The 18,621-nt window shown below is 33.2% G+C and overlaps 2 protein-coding genes across 3 annotated transcripts; both read right to left on the reverse strand.

The window, feature by feature from the left end:
• Nucleotides 1–112: 112 nt before the first annotated feature.
• LOC108912810 (major antigen) lies at nucleotides 113–7,693 on the reverse strand. 2 transcript variants are annotated; one of them, XM_018718204.2, is made up of 2 exons: nucleotides 7,518–7,693; nucleotides 113–4,383 (listed from the first exon to the last, which is right to left on the reverse strand). In XM_018718204.2, the coding sequence occupies exons 1-2, from the start codon at nucleotides 7,524–7,526 to the stop codon at nucleotides 205–207; spliced, it is 4,188 nt and encodes a 1,395-aa protein (XP_018573720.1). In that variant the 5' UTR covers nucleotides 7,527–7,693; the 3' UTR covers nucleotides 113–204. The 2 variants fall into 2 exon arrangements, with proteins under 2 accessions (XP_018573720.1, XP_018573724.1); XM_018718208.2 differs by having other exon boundaries at nucleotides 7,460–7,692.
• A 6,531-nt stretch (nucleotides 7,694–14,224) lies between these two features.
• LOC108912867 (nucleoporin GLE1) lies at nucleotides 14,225–17,527 on the reverse strand. The gene is made up of 2 exons (XM_018718283.1): nucleotides 17,382–17,527; nucleotides 14,225–15,531 (listed from the first exon to the last, which is right to left on the reverse strand). Exon 2 carries the CDS (start codon nucleotides 15,525–15,527, stop codon nucleotides 14,415–14,417), a length of 1,113 nt encoding a protein of 370 aa, XP_018573799.1. The 5' UTR covers nucleotides 15,528–15,531; nucleotides 17,382–17,527; the 3' UTR covers nucleotides 14,225–14,414.
• Nucleotides 17,528–18,621: the final 1,094 nt, after the last annotated feature.

Genomic DNA, 18,621 nt, shown 5'->3' on the forward strand with positions numbered 1-18,621 from the left:
AGTTTTTGTTCGTTTATCTTAAGTTCTAAATATTTACTAATTTCATCTACGATAAAAGTCTTCCATTGCACATTCATTTATTTTTTTATAGGGAAATCAATAAAATATGAAATTATATAATATAAATATATTTCAAATACCAATATTTTGAATACAAATCTGTAACGAATTAACAATTTTTTTAGACACTAACAATACTATAGCTTAATTCGACTGTGTAACTGCCTTATCTTTTAATAATCTTAAATATTTATTGATCCTATCAGCACATCTGTTCTTCCTTTGCATCAAATCCTCATTTACTCGTAGCTTTCCAAGTTTCACCTGTAGGGAAATCAACTGTTCGTCTATAGCACCTTTATCATCTTCCCTAACTGTACTTTCAAACATTTCATCAATCATGTCCAGAGCTTTTTCAATATCCATAACACTTGAGAAGTCCAAACTTCTCTCATCTAAAATATTAAAGCATTCGTCTATGGCTTTCTCCAGTTGATGCTGCTTTGCAATATATTCCGAAGGAAGCTTGTTCAATCTCATCTTCAGCCTCAGTAGTGTATCCTCGATGATCTTGTAATCTTCACTAGTGTCAGTGTTGTTAAATTTTGTAGCCTTTTGTCGTACCAGATATATTTCGTTTTCGATTTCTGCTAATCGAGCTGTAACACCTTGCATGTTCGGTGACATTATGGTTTTATTCAAGTTATTCTCTACATCTTTAAAAAAAGATGTACTGCCTATGTAGTCTTTCGGTACTACTTCTTTGGCTTTCTTAAAACGGATATATTCTCCAATTAAAATGTTCAACTTTTGGTCTATAGGTTTCTTTCTGTTTTCGTCAATTTTTATGTTGTTAATTTTTGCCTGTACCATCTTCAGTTGGGTTTCAAGTGCCTTTAGTTCTTCATCTTTACCCCTGTAATTTTCTACCATTTTATTTATGTGATTTAACTGCTTGTCTATTTCTTGAATTAGTTCAATTTCTTTGGCTTTATTATATAAAATTTCTTTGTAGCTGTGCATTTCCTTTAGTAATGCTATTTTTCTAGAACGTAGTTCGCTATCCTGTGCTAACTGAAGAGTATCTAATTTGAAGAACAAAGCTGTTAAACTGGTGTTAATGTCGTAGTACGTGCTGTGAGAGTGAGTTCCATAAAAGAGGTCAATATCTTTCTTAATTTGACCAAACTGTGACTCGATATCCGATAAGAGTTTATCCTGAATAATTTCAACGTTTATCATTTCCTGATTTTCACTTGTGCCTTGTTTATTAGCTTCAATTTTCTCAAAAACAGCTTCAATTCCTTTAATACAAGCTTGTTTTCTTTGGGAAAGGTTTTGGTTGTATTGGGTATTAACTAACTTGTTTTTCAAGTCAGTAACTTTTTCTTTAAGGGTTTCCAAATCGTTCAACTTTAAATTTCTTGCAAAATTCTTTTCTATGTCATGTAAAGCTCTTTCTATATCTGAAAGGTCTTCAGATTCTTTAGCTCTTTGATCCAGAAGGTCTCCGTAATTGTAAATATCTTTTAATAAATCAATTTTTTTCTTGTGAGCTTCAGAGCCTCTTTCAAATTGTAATTTGTCCATTTTTAATATCAACCTTATAGAGTTTTCATCCAGTTCGTAGAATTTATTGTCTGAAGTTGTGCCTACGAAACTTTCTATTTCTGGTTTAATGTGCTTAAACCTTTCCTCGATTTTCTTTAGTTCTTCTAGTTCCATTTTGTCCTTGTTTTCTTGCATCGACAATTGTCTCATGGCCTCTCGAGCGAGTGAAATTTTTGCCTCTACTTCGTTCTTCAAGGTTTCCACTTCGTTGTATAAGACATCCTTTTGATTTTCTTCTTCCTCTAATGAAAATCTGAGTTGATCTAGTCCAAACTTAACCAGATCCAAACGGCTTTTTAACTTTAAAAATCCATCTTCAGCATTGGCAGGTGTAGTATCAATCGTTGCTTTTATGTTTAATAAATCTATTTTTAACTTGGTCAGTTTCTCTTCATCCTCACTTTTAGACTTTGTTTCACTTATGGTTCGGCGGAAGCTTTGATCTTTCGTGGCTCTGTGCTCTAAAATTTTCAGGTGTTTCTCTACGTCTTTCGTGATATCATTTGAAATGATTTCATCGCTTATACTTGCTGTGACATCTACAAGTAGTCTGTTAAGATCTTTCTCTATCTGGTTATATAAAACACCTCCATAAGCTCCTGTAAATCTATTGACCTTGCCTTTTAAACTGTTTAATTTCTCTTTGGTGTTTAGTAACTCTGGATCGTCGTAGTAATTAAAACATTTGCTTTCTAAAATATTGAAGGTAACTGCAATTTTATTTAGAATTTCCTCCCTTTGTTGATTTATCATGTCGTACTTCGGAGGAATGTCTATGCTTCGAAGATATTTTCGACATTCAGAGAGATCTCCCACTATCTTTTTATATTGTGGATCACCCTTTTTGCCGTCAAATTTTGCCACAGCTTCTTCCAGTCGTTCGACGGATCCCTGAATACCGACTACGTTTTCAAAGGACAATTCTATGGATGCTCTTCTTTGGGACGTATCATTCATTGCGTCTGAAATCTGGGTCATGTTTTTCAGCATCTCTTGGATATCTGCCAATAGAGTTTTGGCGCTATCCGCAACCCTTTGATTCTGATGGTGGATGTAATCGTTTATTATTTCGATGTAAGATTCCAGCTTATTTTTCAAGTGCTGCTTCTGCTGGCTTTCTGTAAACTTTTCTTTTATGTAGTTTACTTGTGTTTTAATCTCTTCCATTTTGGAAAACGGCCTGCTGTCATTGGGACTGCTGTTATTTCGGTAAAATTGTTTGTTTCTCAACACTACAGGTTGATCGTTGATGTTTTGTATCTGAGGTGTAGAGATATTATAGACTTTTACTTTTGTTCTTATTAAAGATTGATTTGACTGGTCTACACTAAGGCTACTTCCGAATTTAGAGTGCAGTGATTTGGGTGAAGTTAGGTTTGGAGTAGAGTAATTTAATTTTTTGTTAAGGACGGAAGGCAAACTCGCACTCTCAGCTAGTCGATGCCTTGTTTGTTCAATTGACTTTTGGATGTCACTCAAGACTTTGTCTACTTCTGAGAAGTCGTCCAGAGATGTTAGATTTATGCTTTTCTGAAGAGATTTCCAATTATTGTAAAAGCTCTCTAGTTCCATAATTTTTTTGTTTTCTTCTTTATCATTCAGTTCCACCTCAGTATTTTCTATTTTTTGTTCATTTTCCATTATGAACGAAAACGATTGTCTGACTTTATTTAAGAGCTGTTGTTTGCCTCTCAAAATGGTTTCGTTGTCATCTTTAATACTGTTTATGAAGCTCTGTAAGCTTTGCAGTTTTATTTTTATTTCGTCTTTATCTATACTGTTTCCACTAGCAATATTGGTTATTATTTCTTCATAGTTCATCTTAGCTTTGGTAAGATCAGAGTGACTACTATCTTTTGTACATTCATCGATGCTCTTTAAGATATCAGCAAGCTTTTTCATTAATTTCATCTGCATTTGTTTTGTAGACTCATCTACTGATTCCACAGATGACAATCGCTGTTTAATGATTTGGATATTTTCTCGCAACCTAATTACGCTTGACTTGTCATTGTTTTCTGTTAGGGTTGATACTGCAGCATCTATGTCAGATATTTCTTTTTGAATGTCTTCCAGTTCTTTCACAGACCTCGCATTCTGTTTTACCAAATAATTGATGTCCTTGTCTCTTCTGATTTCCTTCATAGTTTTCGTGATTTTGTGATGTTGAGCCACAATGCTTTTATCCAATTTCTTTTTCTTATCGTCTAAAGGTGTGTGTTCTCTGACGTCTATCATTTCTAAATCGGTTGCAAGCACTTTGATGGTTTCCTGATGTACTCTCAACTGAGTGAGGTCCCTCTGTTCAATCGCAATATTGATCTGGGGTTTGAGAGCCCTCAGTTTTTCCTCGATATCTTGTAGTGTGGGAATGGACGGCTTGACAAAGTCTATCTGGATGTTCTTCGGCCTCTTAGCTGCAGAATCCGACAGATCTTTATTAGACATTTGCCTCTTGCTAACAGAGAGCTGGACGAAAGAACTGGTCTCCACAGCGCCCATGTCTAGGTCCTGTTCTTGTGCGTTCTTGGACAAAACGTCTTCCATAGCGTGCGAAATGTTGCTCTGAACTTGCTCTAGATACCTAGTTTTCACCTTGCCTTTCAAGGCGTTTACTTCATTCGAGCATTGCACCAGTTCCTGGATGATCTGGTCCTTGTTTTCTTTGGTGTATTTTCGGTTTGAGCGCAGACTGGTTCGTAGGGAAGTGACTTCTCGGTTGATTGTGCCCAGCTTGTCGCTTGGCTTTGAATTCGGATGACCCATATTGGCCTGAAAATGGACAGTCTTAAAATTTTTCGTTACTACTATTTTAGTCAATAGAATTATATTTTAAAAGGAGCTCAAGCTGTACTCGTGCTTGTTCTATGTCGAAAACTAAGTAGATATTAAAATAGTTTAAAGATAAATTATCTGTAGGAAGTTTAGATAATCCTATGAAGATATAACTGATTCAATAATTTAATCTAAATTTCTGTTATTTAAACTAATTTTGTTCGGAAAAATATAATCCATAATAAATGATTACATAACTATGAGTAGGTACTTAAATATAGACGGCTTACTTGCAACAAAAGCATTTTGATTGCAGTGTTTTGTTTTTTCGTAATTTTTAAGTGCCTAAAAACTACTAAATTTAAACATTCAGGAATATGATGCCCCTAGCCTTGATTACAGCAAGAAGAGAAATTGAAAATCTAGAAAGTTCTAGTACAGCATTGCTTGGTTTTCTCTTATCATTTAGCGCATTCGTAAAGTATACAACAGTAGTACATTCATCGACCACTGTCATAATATGTATGATTATACAGGGTGATTCAGGTGTAATCTGGATAACTTCAGGAATCCATAGAACACGTTAAAATAATGTTCATTCATGATATAAACTTATTTCCTAAATCGCAGCGTTTCGGAGATAGAGGGCGTCGAAGTAGGAATTTTTTTAATTATTTTTTTTTAAGTTTTGAAATAATTAAGAAGGGGGTAGCACACAAAATACACTTCTAAGAGGGATAGTGGTTAAATCTTAAGAAGCTTATATAATATCATAAGAGATGTTTGTGTTCCGAATTTCACTTCAATCGGATGAAATTAAGAGTTATGAAGGAAAAATGGGAAAAAAATTCCTACTTCAACGCCCTCTATCTCTAAAACGGTGCGATTTAGGAAATAAGTTTATATAATGGATGAACATTATTCTAACCTGTTCTATCGATTCTTGAAGTTATTCACATTAAACCTGAATCATCCTCTATAAGCTACGTTTTAAGTTTTAAGTTTTAATGATCTACGGACATAATAATAGTTTAATATTTTTTTAGTTGACGAAGTGGCGGTAATTTTGAATTATTCAAAATCTATATTTTCGTTTTAAGAAAAGAATAGGTTCAAAATTATTAGGAGCAATTTTTGAATGCCAAACACAATTTTAGTATTCAAAACAACTCTATACAGGGTGATTCACAACTTATCCAAAAAAATTTGGGAATAGATGCGGCATGAGAAATGGAGTCAATATCGTAAAAAAATTTTTGTAAAATCCTTTATGGTTTCCGAGAAAAAATTACTGAAGTTATAGTACATTCAACTACTACACAGCTGGAGAACTGTAGTCTCTAGTGTCATTCGCAATACGCGTAGAGAGCCACGTGGCCTCAGCAACTCCGAATACTGAAATCCGATTTTGCAATTGTCGTTGCGATAGTGTTTACCTGTTATCTATGGTGTTTACAAAAGTTTTTTAGTAGTTAGTGTCAAAAATGGTTTGCATGTATAGTAATTCGAAGTTTTAATTTATGGTGAAGCAAGACAACCTTTGTATTAGTTCGTAGAAACTGAGTAAAACGGACCCAAATGTGTTTACACGTTGGTAGATAAAATTTTGAACAATTGTTGTTGTAACATCGGGTATGTCAAATGATTTTTTTATTTAGAACCACAAATTAATTTTATTAATTAATAACAACAATAAAGACAAAAGCAGTTGAATTTGCCGATATAAAATAGGTGCTATAAAATTCTATTTATTTCTTGCATTGAGAAAGTTTTTTTGTCCATTTTTACGAAGTCAGGTTTTACAGTAGACCAGTTTCCAGTGTCGTGTAGAAGTGTATTTTTAAATAATTTTCGAACTGCTCTTTTTGATTTTTTCTTTACAAAATTGTATTTGTAAGGGTCCCCTGTACATCCAGATTTTTTTTTTTTTTGATAAGTTCTGAATCACCCTGTATCCATCAATGTTTTAATAACCTTTAAAAAAATGTGGTGAGCTTTTATAAGCTTTCCTAGAAGTCGTGATCTAAAATCAACAAATTTTAATTGATCGTTACTTGATGATTAATTTCTGATATAATTTCGAGAATATATGTGTCTAAGCTATTTAGCTGATATGAAACGAGGTAATTATTTTTTTCACAACACGATTAAAACTTTACGATTCGAAATCCCTGATAATATCTATACTTTTCGATATTTAAAAAAATTGGAGTAGTTGGATTGTGGTCATTTCTTAATTTTTTTAAAAATTTAGAAATTTATATATGAAATTAAGTTTACAGCAAAATGTTTAATGTTTAGGGACAAGGAGTAGATTTTATAAATAATGTTTTCTTAAGTTCTGTTTAGGAAGTAATTATAGGATATGTAACTTCCCGGAAATTTCAATAATTTTGAAAATATGCAAATGTTACAATACTTTAATCTAAATTTTTGTGATTTTTTTTCAAAAAATATTAGTAACCCAAAAGAAGAGCCTTTGGTAAAATATTTATTAAATTTATCATACAAATTAAATCTACATTAGGGTGCTTATTTGAAACACAGGTATTTTTTGAGTTTTGAGTTGAGGAAAAATTGCAACATATTTCACGCCTCTTTTGATTTTTATATCAACTTTCCCATTTCGATTTTAGGGAAAAATCTTATATAATATGATTAAACAGATAGGTACACTTTATGAACAGGTATGGCTACAATCATCATTTTTTTAAAGGCTTTCAAAGGGTTTTGTATTTTTGATGAGAATTACCATGGCTCAATCTTTGTTCTCGGACACCTTGTATAAATATTCGAGTCCTTCAAACCTAACAGGGGTAAAATATTATCAGATACCAAACAAATCTACTCACAAGACGTGTGCTACTATAAACAAATCAACAATATAGAAAACTGTACATCACATCTCTTTCCAGATAACGTTAAGTACAGCATTGACACAAATTCCAAATTAAAAAACTTAAAAAACCCAATCATTTAAACGATTGCCGCCACTCAAGGTTGTCACAAAACGTCTCCGTCGAACCAAAATGCTATCGTCCGCTAAAATTAACATCAACACAGATTTACTTACCGGATATTACCAAGTTCTGTTAATATTTTCACGCAAAAGTCAACGTATAACAACATACCTCAGCCATAACTAATCGCAGTTATCTCGTTGTCGTAGAGATAAAGGTTGCTATCAATTGTAAACAATGGTGAAACAATTATAACTGGGATTTCTACGCCTAGACCTTTAATTGGGTTAACTAGAACTCGGCATTGTTAAACACTTGAAAATATTGTCTGGAATGGCGTTCTGGACAACAACTGCTAACACACACACAGAATGAATGTTTCACATTGGTAGTAGGATAGTAGGAATAATCTTTATTTCTCGAACCGCTACATATATTAAATAGCAGTGCTGGTAATCACAACACAAACGATAACACTGCATAGTCCTGATATAGCGAATTAGAACAGTCTATGCGAAGTACTTGAATACAGAGTTGATTTAAAAATTGTTTAAACAAATAAATAGCAAATCGGCAATAATTTCCAAATGTCATATTCATGTGTTAGGATAATTAACGATTAAAAGTCGAAACAATTACTTCGAAAATAGGATATATTCAGATTGAACATACAACACTCGACCAGTCGTCAAGCAAGTCAACAAGTGAGTCCCCCTTCAAAAATCCCTTACACGTAACTAATTCTTTCTAGTCTACACTACTTGACATTAACATAAACANGCAGCCCTTACAGGTATAGAAACTTTATCGTCTTGAATCCCTTCGATTATGCTGTCAATGACATATTCTTCAGGAATTTCGAGCTGTAGTTTATTAAGTTTGGCGGCTTTCTCATAACAATAGTCACCCAAATTTTGCCCAGAAGAAGGACCGTAACAAGCAGCTTCAACAAGTAATTTACCAAACCTTATTGGTGTCGGAAAATTTTGAATTAATAAATTTTTCATTTCCTGCCATCCCAGACATGAACTGGTTAGCGAATCGTACCACCCCCCCGCGTTACCACGCAATCTACTAGTAGCTAACTTAACGGTTGTCGTGTCTGTCCATTTATAATACATTTTTAGTTCATCGATTTTGTTAACCCAATTTGTCACACTTTGCACATTGTCTTTACCCGGTTCAAACAACGGAATTACAGATTCATCGACATTAACAACACTTTGTGTACTTACAGTTTGTCGTAATCCTTGCAATTCCCTTTTTAACTTTTTAACCAACCCTCGGGTACTTTTGTCTGTGTCACGTGGAGGCGGCGTCAAACTAGGCGATGAGCTGGAGGATCGGGAAGGTGTTGAGCGACGTCGAGCCCGATGTTTACGTTTTGAAGAACGACCCATTGTCACACAAACACACAAAATCAAAAACTGGGATCACGCCTAATTAGGTCACAAAATGAGGTCACAAAACCCGCACAAGTACACAACACTGCCAGGAAGCGCCTTGGAGTATATCCCACCGCTGCCTTTGTTAGGATAATTAACGATTAAAAGTCGAAACAATTACTTCGAAAATAGGATATATTCAGATTGAACATACAACACTCGACCAGTCGTCAAGCAAGTCAACAAGTGAGTCCCCCTTCAAAAATCCCTTACACGTAACTAATTCTTTCTAGTCTACACTACTTGACATTAACATAAACAGTCTATATATTCATGGATGCGGCGAACAGGGCCGCACTCCCATGGACAGCATCCCTAACACATGCGTGGAAGATTTAAAATTTGAGCACAATTACCCACTTTCTGTTTTTTCAGCAATCACTTTATTATCTACAGGGTGTCCCAGAATAACGTGTACAACGGAAGGCAGGTAAGCTAAGTCACTTATTTCCGAAATCGCTTCGTTTTGCCGTTAAATGGCCTCAAAGTTCGTGAAAATTTTTTGAATTTTATAGATACTTAAAAGTAAAATTAAGAGCTGAAATTTGGTGAGAACTTTTTCCAATGTTTAGAACAATATTTCGTCAAATGTACGTTTCAAACGAAGCACCCTAATATACAGGGTGTTCCACTGGGAACTGCGTCGATCAACATCTAAGAAAGTACGGCTCCGAAAAATTTGAAAATTTGCCAACATGGCAATGTCCCTGGAGCGAACACAACTAAAATATGTAGAACTCTCCGGCACTTCCGGTTATACTGGAAGTCGACACCAACTTTGTTATTTTAAATGGGACACCCTATATATTATTGCATTTTCGTATTCTACGTGAAATTTGAGGGTCATTTTATTAAATATTCCCTATGCCTAGGAGTTATAGATTTTGAAATATTAATTTTTAAAGACAAAATTTGACAGGTGCAAGGGTCCGCGGAGATGCTAGTAATTCTTTTCAGGAGCGTGATGTCAAGTGGATTTTTGGTACCTGTAAAGGGCATAGGTAAAATTACATTATGGTATACCAACAAATTAAAATATTTAATACTAGGTGTTTCATTTTTGCCGTTAAATTTTGATATCACCAAACAGCTATAACTTTGTTACGGAGTACCCTATATTTTTTCTCTATTTCCTTTCAAGCCACATAATCATTGTTGGTTGCCGTTACTACGTTTGAAGATATTTGCAATTTTCTATTTTTTTGGGCAGTTTTTCTGGTATAAGACCTGTTGTCAAATTGGCCATGACACTCCAAAAACATTTGAAATAACATGACATTTGTCAAGTTGTCAAATTATTGTTATGTCTGTGATAGTTTTTGCCGAAAATTGAAATAAAAATGCCTGGGGATCGTTTAAATTATACTAATGAGGATTATTTTAATTTGTTTGTTATTTATGGAACATGTGACAAAGTAATTTCAAGAACATGTAGAGAATCTGCTGCTTTTTTCCATAGATAACGAACAAATTAAAATAATCCTCATAATATAATTTAAACGATTCCCAGGTATTTTTATTTAAATTTTCAGCAAAAACTATTACCAGACATAACAATAATTTGACAACTAACTTGTTAAATGTCAAGTTATTTTAATTGTTTTGGAGTATTTCTGGTCAAGGCCAATTTGACAACAGGTCCGATACGTGAAAGTGTCCGAAACATAGAAAATTGCAAATATCTCTAAAAGTAGTAACGGCAACCCTAACAATGCTTATATGGCTAGAAAGGAAATTTCAATCTGTATACGGCAGAGTAAAACAATACAGGGTGTTCCATTTAAGCTAACAAAGTTATAGCCGTTTGAAGTTATCAAAATGTAACGGCGAATATGAAACACCTAGTATTAAATGATTTAAGTTGTTGGTATATCATAATTTAGCGTTACCTATGCCATTTACAGGTACCAAAAATCCGCCTGATGTCACGCTCCTGAAAAGAGTTACTAGCATCTCCGCGGACCCTTGCATCTGTCAAATTTTTTCTTTAAAAATTAATATCTAAAATCTATAACTCCTAGGTATAAGGAATATTTAATAAAATGACCCTTAAATTTCACGTAGAATCCGAAAATGCAATAATATATAGGGTGTTACATTTAAAATAACAAAGTTGGCGTCGACTTCCGGTATATCCGGAAGTGCTGAATAGTTTTAGATATTTTAGTTGTGTTCGCCTTAGAAACATTGCAATGTTGCCAAATTTTCAAATTTTTCGGAGCAGTATTCCCCTGTATATTTATATATATTTTTTTGTATCACTAATCTTTATTTTTAATACACACATTGAAATAAACGGTTATAATTCATTCATTAGAGTTACCTTCACAAAATGATAAGCAATACCGCAAGTGAAAATGATTTAAAATAAACGTGTTACGAATAAAGTACTCCAGATTTATGAAAAAAAAACCAGAGGTTCGACAACAAATCCACAGTCCACGTTAGCAGAATGGCAACGTACTCACGTCTTCAACACTCAAGTAGAACTGTCGGACAGTTACTGTCCTCAGTCATCAGTACATCTCTGTACTTCTTCTCACTCGTCAGGTTAAATTATTCTTAAAGGAACCGATCAAATTCGTTACCTTACAGGTATTCCTTTATTCCTACGTTGAGTGACCTGCGTGTCCCTCCGAACCCAAGCTTGCCATCATAAAACTAGGGAAAACACGCAACCGGATTAAGTCATAAATAACTATTTCTAAGTATTATTCTAATTACGTTATAAATCTGAAAGACTCGGTCCCCGAGAAAGACATCTCCAAAACCCTGACTTACTATGCAGGTACCTACTGTTTTCTTGTGTACTGCTGCTGCAGAGGAAAGATTGAAAATATAGTAATATAGTTAGTTCTAATTCTTCATTTGGAATAATTCTACGTATCTATCTTCCAAGAGATTTTGTTTCTCTAAAGCGTCGCTCAATGTCGTAAAATGCAACTTGAGATGGAATTGGAAACCCGGGATGCAAACGAGTATAGTCGGGGCGCGCTGCATTCACATTATTATTATTCTTGTAAAATAAACGGATAACTTCAAATTTTTCGTTCCCACTAAACATTATTTCTTTGCTAAAATAGTTTGTTATAGGAAATAAATTAATGATGATAAATAAACTTCTGTCAAAGTCATATGTTGGTTCTGCGTGCCTCCTCCATAGCCACTGCGATCCGTCAGACATAAATATCCCTCCTGTTTCAAACAGGAATCCTGAATCAAACAGTAACATATTATATATTTATGAAAAGAGGAAAATTTTACGAAGCTAAATATGTACTAATATACAGAGTGACCCATTTGAAAGCGGACCACCCTCATAACATTTTTATTTATGGAGCGAACGAAATGTTTTTTGAAATGTAGAGGGGGAAAAGATGTATTATGGGGCCAAGCGGCGTCTAGTTTTTTTTTAAACTAAGGCCTACTAGATCATATTCAGAGGCTGAAAAATCCAAAATCCATATTAGCGATTTTTTTTAGAAAAACCACTGGATTCGGCGTCCCCTGAAATGGATCTGTACCAAATTTCATGACAAAATATTCAACATTAACGATTCTACGGCTAAATTGCTTTCAAATTGTTTATTATGCATTTTATCTAGCAACCCATGCGATAATAAATCAATCACAACAAATATTTAATAACAACATTTAATAGACATATCAAAATACAATAAAACAAACAGAAAAATTAACGAGAAATTAACATAAAATTTACAAAAAATACAAAGAAATAAAATTAACACACATGAATTAACTTTAAATTCTGGATTTTTCAACTAAATCTCCATTTAATTGAATGAATATTTTTGTAAATGTTGCCTCGTCACTAAAAAAAATTAATAAATAATGTCGATCCCACAGTTATTCATAATAGTGGCAATTTTTGTTTTATTTAAACATGCTATAATAATATTGCTCCATAGTGATGAACAATATTCCTAATAGCAGACTTTGCAATTACTTAAGTCGCAGAAGACTGAACAAAAGACGAATATGTCAAATTTATTAGCTCAATAGTGAAATTTACGTATTGTTCCTGAAGTGCACTGCCAAAAAGTATGACTCTGTAATTTAATGATAAGATTGAAATAGTAAAACTTTGTTGTGACAGAGACAGGTCCAAAAGTTAATAACAGACATCCAGAACTTCAAAATATTAGCAAGTCTACCGTTGGGCAAGTGAGCAATATTTTTAATGGACCTACAGTTACCACGGGAAACAATCAGGATAAAACTTAAAAAATACAATAATATGAAGCCTTTCAAAGCAAAATTTCTCCACACCTTAGAAGAAGGTGATATTGATAAACGAATGGAATATTGCCTATGGTGAGGAGAATACCTTAATTACAGAAATTTTCTAAAAAAAAAATTGTTTACGGACGAGGCAACATTTACAACCAATGGGACAGTAAATTCACATAACACGAGGCATTAGGCACAAGAAAATCCGAATGGGTAATAACTAATAATCAATTGTTTTTTCCTAATGTTGTATTAAAAAATAAAAAGTCATAAAAAAACTAAATTATGGTTATTTAGGTTAGGTACAACATTGCCCTCCGCATTAAACAAAAAACTAAATAAATATTTAAGTTTCTCTTTATCAATAGTTCCAGTTTCCCAATTGCCATGTTATTGAACAAAAATATAATCAAAATACCAAACAAATATTTCTGTTGGATGCTCTGTATCTCAAAAAGCAAGCCGTTGCGGACTCATGTTCATATGATCTTTTTATCTTAAAATTAGTCAAAGATTCACCATTTAAAGTTTTAAAGTACTTAATAAACATCCTGTATATTAATCAATTACTATGAGGCATAATTTTCTAACGACTCACTGTATACACAGTTAATTATACTAATTTTCTTCTGTTGGCAAAACTGTGACAGTTGCAAGTTTTATTGCAAAGTATGCCGACATGATATCAGTAAGATTATGAGGTCAATAACAAATACGACATGGATGAATGTTTGTACACAGAGAAGACTGGTAAGCAGCTTTGACGGCATAATTTCTATTTTTTCTAGTTTTTAGAAATACCCAAGTATATTTTTTACGATGTTAAATAATGAGGTGAGTTCAAAACCTGAATTTATGAGCATATTTGTAATATGAAATATGTTATTCGCACGATAATTCCCAAGATAATGATAAAATAGCTTTCGTATTACTGAATCACATGCTAAAAATGTGTGTAAAAATTTAATATTTTAAAGATTTATTGGTTACTCTAAACGAAGATTAATATTGATAAAGTTATGTATCTAATGTAAACCTTGGATCAGCCAAAAGGTGGCGCTTCAAGGATAATAATACCAATACGTACCTAATAAAGAAATATACTCAAAGCAATCAGTATCACTCCTCAATAAACTCTTTAATTTAGAACTAGGCAAACGGTTTCTAATAAATAATTTTATTTCTATATTTTAAACATATTTAACACAACTAACTAACAAAAACAATTTTGGATACGTTATACAAATTAAAAAAATTTTGACCTAGAAATACAACAAAATAGAATCGTAGAAAATACAACAGTAGCCAGCTTATTTACTTACTAGTAAATTTGATACATTACTTTGAAATTTGTACAAATTTAATAAAACTCTTAGATAGCAGTTGTTTTAGACAATCTCTCAAATTGGTTTCTAGCATCAACTGGGCTGAGGCTTGGACTTAAAACGGGACTCAAGGTAGGACTCGTTACGGGACTTACGACAGAATTCGTGTTGGAGGGAAAGAAAACATCGTCATCCGGCACTTTTTCTTCCTCTATCGCCTTTTCCTCGAGGAAATTTAGACAGCTGACAATGTAGTTCTTGCATATCTTCACCTGCTCTATGGTGTAATCATCGGAAGGAGAAAAACTGTTGAGTGTCGTCATGTTCTGGCTTAATTTATCTTTAATCCTGTTGTACTGAGTCCCGTGCTTTTTTCCTACGAAGTCAGCGATTTGGTACTCCGTAGACTGCAAGGTCTCTATGATCTCATTGATTCTAGCGTTTATTTTCTCACTGTCGCGTTCAATTTGCACTTGTGGTTCTTGTATGGAAACTGTGTTAGATGACCTTGCTGCTAGTTCGTTCATCATAGCGCCTGGCATGACAGCAACCCCGTGCTTCAAAATAGATTTCCTTTTCTCCTCGGGACTTTTCACAACGTTGTTGTTGTTGCTGTGGATGTCGGCTTGAGTAATCTCACCAGGTACGACATGGACAAACTTCAGTTCCACCGTGTGTCTCTTTTCTGTACTTCCCGCTAAGTTGTCGGCTTCATTTGCAGCCTCTTCCTCAACTTCTTCTACAATTACGTCGTTATTTTCACTCGTAACCTCTTCGCCTTCTTTGTTCTTTTGCTTTTCTTTCTTCTTTTCCGCTTTCTCCTCCCTCTCCCTCTCTTTTTTAATTGCCTTTTCTTGATTTTCCTTCAACTTGTCCTCGAGTGCGACGAAAGCTTCGTCTATTCTCTTAAGCGTGGAGTCGTATATGGCTCTTATTTGTGGTTGGAGATCTCTGGACTTCTTTATCAGTTCGATCCGCAAATGATCGATTTCCGTATGTAAGGCTTGGTAGTCTTCATCGTTATTCACTCCTCTAAAACGTTTTATGCTTGGAAAGAGTTTGTCGACCCTTGCTTTTATGGTATGGATGGTTCTTCGCTGGGATCTGCGCGCGACTGTATTTCTTCTTTCCAGTGGCGACTTCGAGACTGACAATCCCATTTTTCTGAAGAGAAAAAAAGAAAATTATTTTAATACACCAGTTATCGATAATAATTAGAGAATTGCAAAATACTCATACTCATAGCAATTCCAAAATCTCTAAAATTCTATCCGACTGCTTTATTAACTCAGATCCTGTTTTAGAAATAACACAGAATAATTGGAAAATTCAACTTCCATAAGGCTTTCGAGACTCGAACAGGGAATCGAGAAGAATATTAGTTGAATTCAATATACTCAAATGAGGCTTAGCTTGATTTAAGGATTGCTGCAAAACAAACAACGGAATAGAAAGTGTCAGGATAGGATTGAGGTGTAGATAGCAAGAAAGCTAAACCATTGGAATTTTACCTATGCTACTCCAAGTACAAATTTACAAAGGGCAAGAAACCAACATGGTTACACGTTGTTGGATATCAGAACATAAAAACATTAGGTAATAAAAACGCAAATGTACTTGCAAAAAGTTACACGAAATAAATTCTAAGATCAGATGTAGCGTTTGGCATTCCTGACAATGGTACACTAAAGATAGGTCTATGAATAGTATTGCAAATATTCAAGACCAGAACTGATACAAGTGAAGGAAATGTGTTTTCTCATGCGTATAAAGATAGTATAAATGAGGTAGAACAGGATCTTGTCCAGGGAAGAAGCATCGGCGTAATATGAAGAGAATCAAACTCAATATTACAAAGGGGAAATCCATCAAACAGGAGATAATGGAAAGTAAGATAAACGTACTTTTGCATGTCTTACAAAGGGGAAATCTACAATCCATTAAACAGGAGATAGTGGAAAACAAGATAAGCGCACTTCTTTTAATAACTTTTTAATTATTGACCTTAAATACGGGAAAATGAAAATGCGCACAAATGTTGAGATCTCCCATATCCAATATATCTATATTTATGAAAAAACTGCAATCAAATAAATAACAATGATGTTTACCATATTGGTACTGATGTTGGGTTTCATCAGTATTATTCTAAAGCCTTAATAAACATCAAATTCTTGATGAGATAAGATAAATAAAAGTAAATATTGGGTAACGGGTATGACTTAATGTCTTAAAACAATTTCTATTTAATGATTAAAATTTTTTACACACGAATTTAGATATATGAAATAAATCTACCCACTTTTTAAATCATTTAGACAATTTGTCTGCATAAAACTGATGTTTGTTGGTGGATATTTTTATATATGGGAATTTTCTTCTATGATGATACAGAGATGTAAAAACAAGAAAAACAACTACTAAATTTTCTGATTTTCTGATTGTGTCAACACCAGGTATATATATAGTAGTATGAGATATAGGTTGTGTAACATGGATTTAGCAAGGTACACCTCTTTTCATAATCATCAATATATTCCATGGAAAGAACAGAAACAGGCAGATTCTGATATTTGTGAAAATAGTTTCAATTTTCATTTGAGTGTATTTTTGTTTTGTTTTGCTTGAATTTGTAGAATATTAAAAACATTTACGTATTTATAATATATTACCCTTGCTTCATTGACGCAAGATACTACTTGTATTTAATTGTTCTTCTATGTTTTACATCATTAGTAAACATTATAACCGGTTTTAAAGATAAGGTGATATTAGTCAAACTATTCACTATTTTATATTCATCTATCTATATGTCTAATGTTACAGTAATCATTGATCCATAACTTTGTCATATACCAAGACCTCAATTCAGCGCCTCCAAAAAGAAGTGTACTTTCAAATGGGCGTTCCTATTTTCATACTTGCGAAATGCTTAGTATTATCTCTATGATGTCACTACCAACGAAATCGTCATGAGACAAATAATTTAAAACAATAAAAAATCAAATACTTACATAAAGTCAAATTGTATACCAGTCAATTATCTTCACATTAAGATCCACTTTGTCTTTTGCTAGTTTGTTTCAACAGCAATTAGTCATAAGACATTGCACTTGTACAGGAAACTCTAAACTCACTCTGAATACTGTCAGAGATAAAAAAGTAGATTAGTAACGATAAGGTTATCGATAATTATGTTTATTAATCAACACTAGCGGGAAACGGCGGGTTTGGAACCTTTTGTTTTCTGCGTCAACGCTGTCTATATATGCAAGTATTTCTCGATTTGTAACATAACAGTTAAAGATAGCGAGTAAAGGGAATAGCGTCATAAGTTGGTTAGTTTTAGGCGTCCGTCTGAGGTCATAAAATGAAAGAGATAGAGTAAGTACCATTTAAAAAAGTTAGTAGATACTGTCTCTTATCTCGGTTTGATAAATTTTTATTTTTCTCTAAAACAAATGCAGTCTCAAAAACATTGGAATAAATGTAAATTTTTAGATAACACAGTCATATCGTAAATAGAATATGTTATTTATTTATTTACAGTGAGGTATCATAATTTAAAAAAAAAATCCAATAATAGACAGGAACAAATAAACAAATAAACATAACATAAACCGAAAACAAATATAAATAAAAATAAAGCTTAATTGAATACACTTTACAATAAAACAGAGTTTTAATCCCATGCTAATAGTTATTTCTAGGATTCTCAAAATTCAAACAAATTTCGATAATTTTTTTAAGGATATTCATACCAGTACATATGACATGCTCTTTCACAGTTGCGGTTATAGGTATAATAAATTCCGAACATATTAAGCTTATCTTCGTTTTTGAACATTTACTGTAATTTTTTTAAATATAATATTCATTTGGAGTTTTGGTTATTCATATGCGTTTTTAAGAATTAATTTGTCATAATGTTTTAATTTTGACGCAACAACTTATAGAATTATGTATGACCAGGTGATGGAGATTAAAACTCTAATGTTTTATTGTAACGTGTGATGATAATAGTTGAAATAACTAGGTGGATTTCACAAGGTCTAACGACACTTAGAGTGTACGATAATTCAATAAACATAGAAATCTAAATAAAGAATTTGAGAGACATTTGGAACGAATACATTGAAGATGAATTTTTCGAGATAAAACATCCGAGTCTGGTTCGCGCTGCAATACAGTATTGGGGGTTATGAAGGCTTGCAAAAAATGTAATAAAATTTCCAGGGTCGTATTTAAAAAAAT

The sequence above is a fragment of the Anoplophora glabripennis genome, unplaced genomic scaffold, assembly GCF_000390285.2.
Source record: "Anoplophora glabripennis isolate ALB-LARVAE unplaced genomic scaffold, Agla_2.0 scaffold33, whole genome shotgun sequence".
Classification (NCBI taxonomy): Eukaryota; Metazoa; Arthropoda; class Insecta; order Coleoptera; family Cerambycidae; genus Anoplophora; species Anoplophora glabripennis.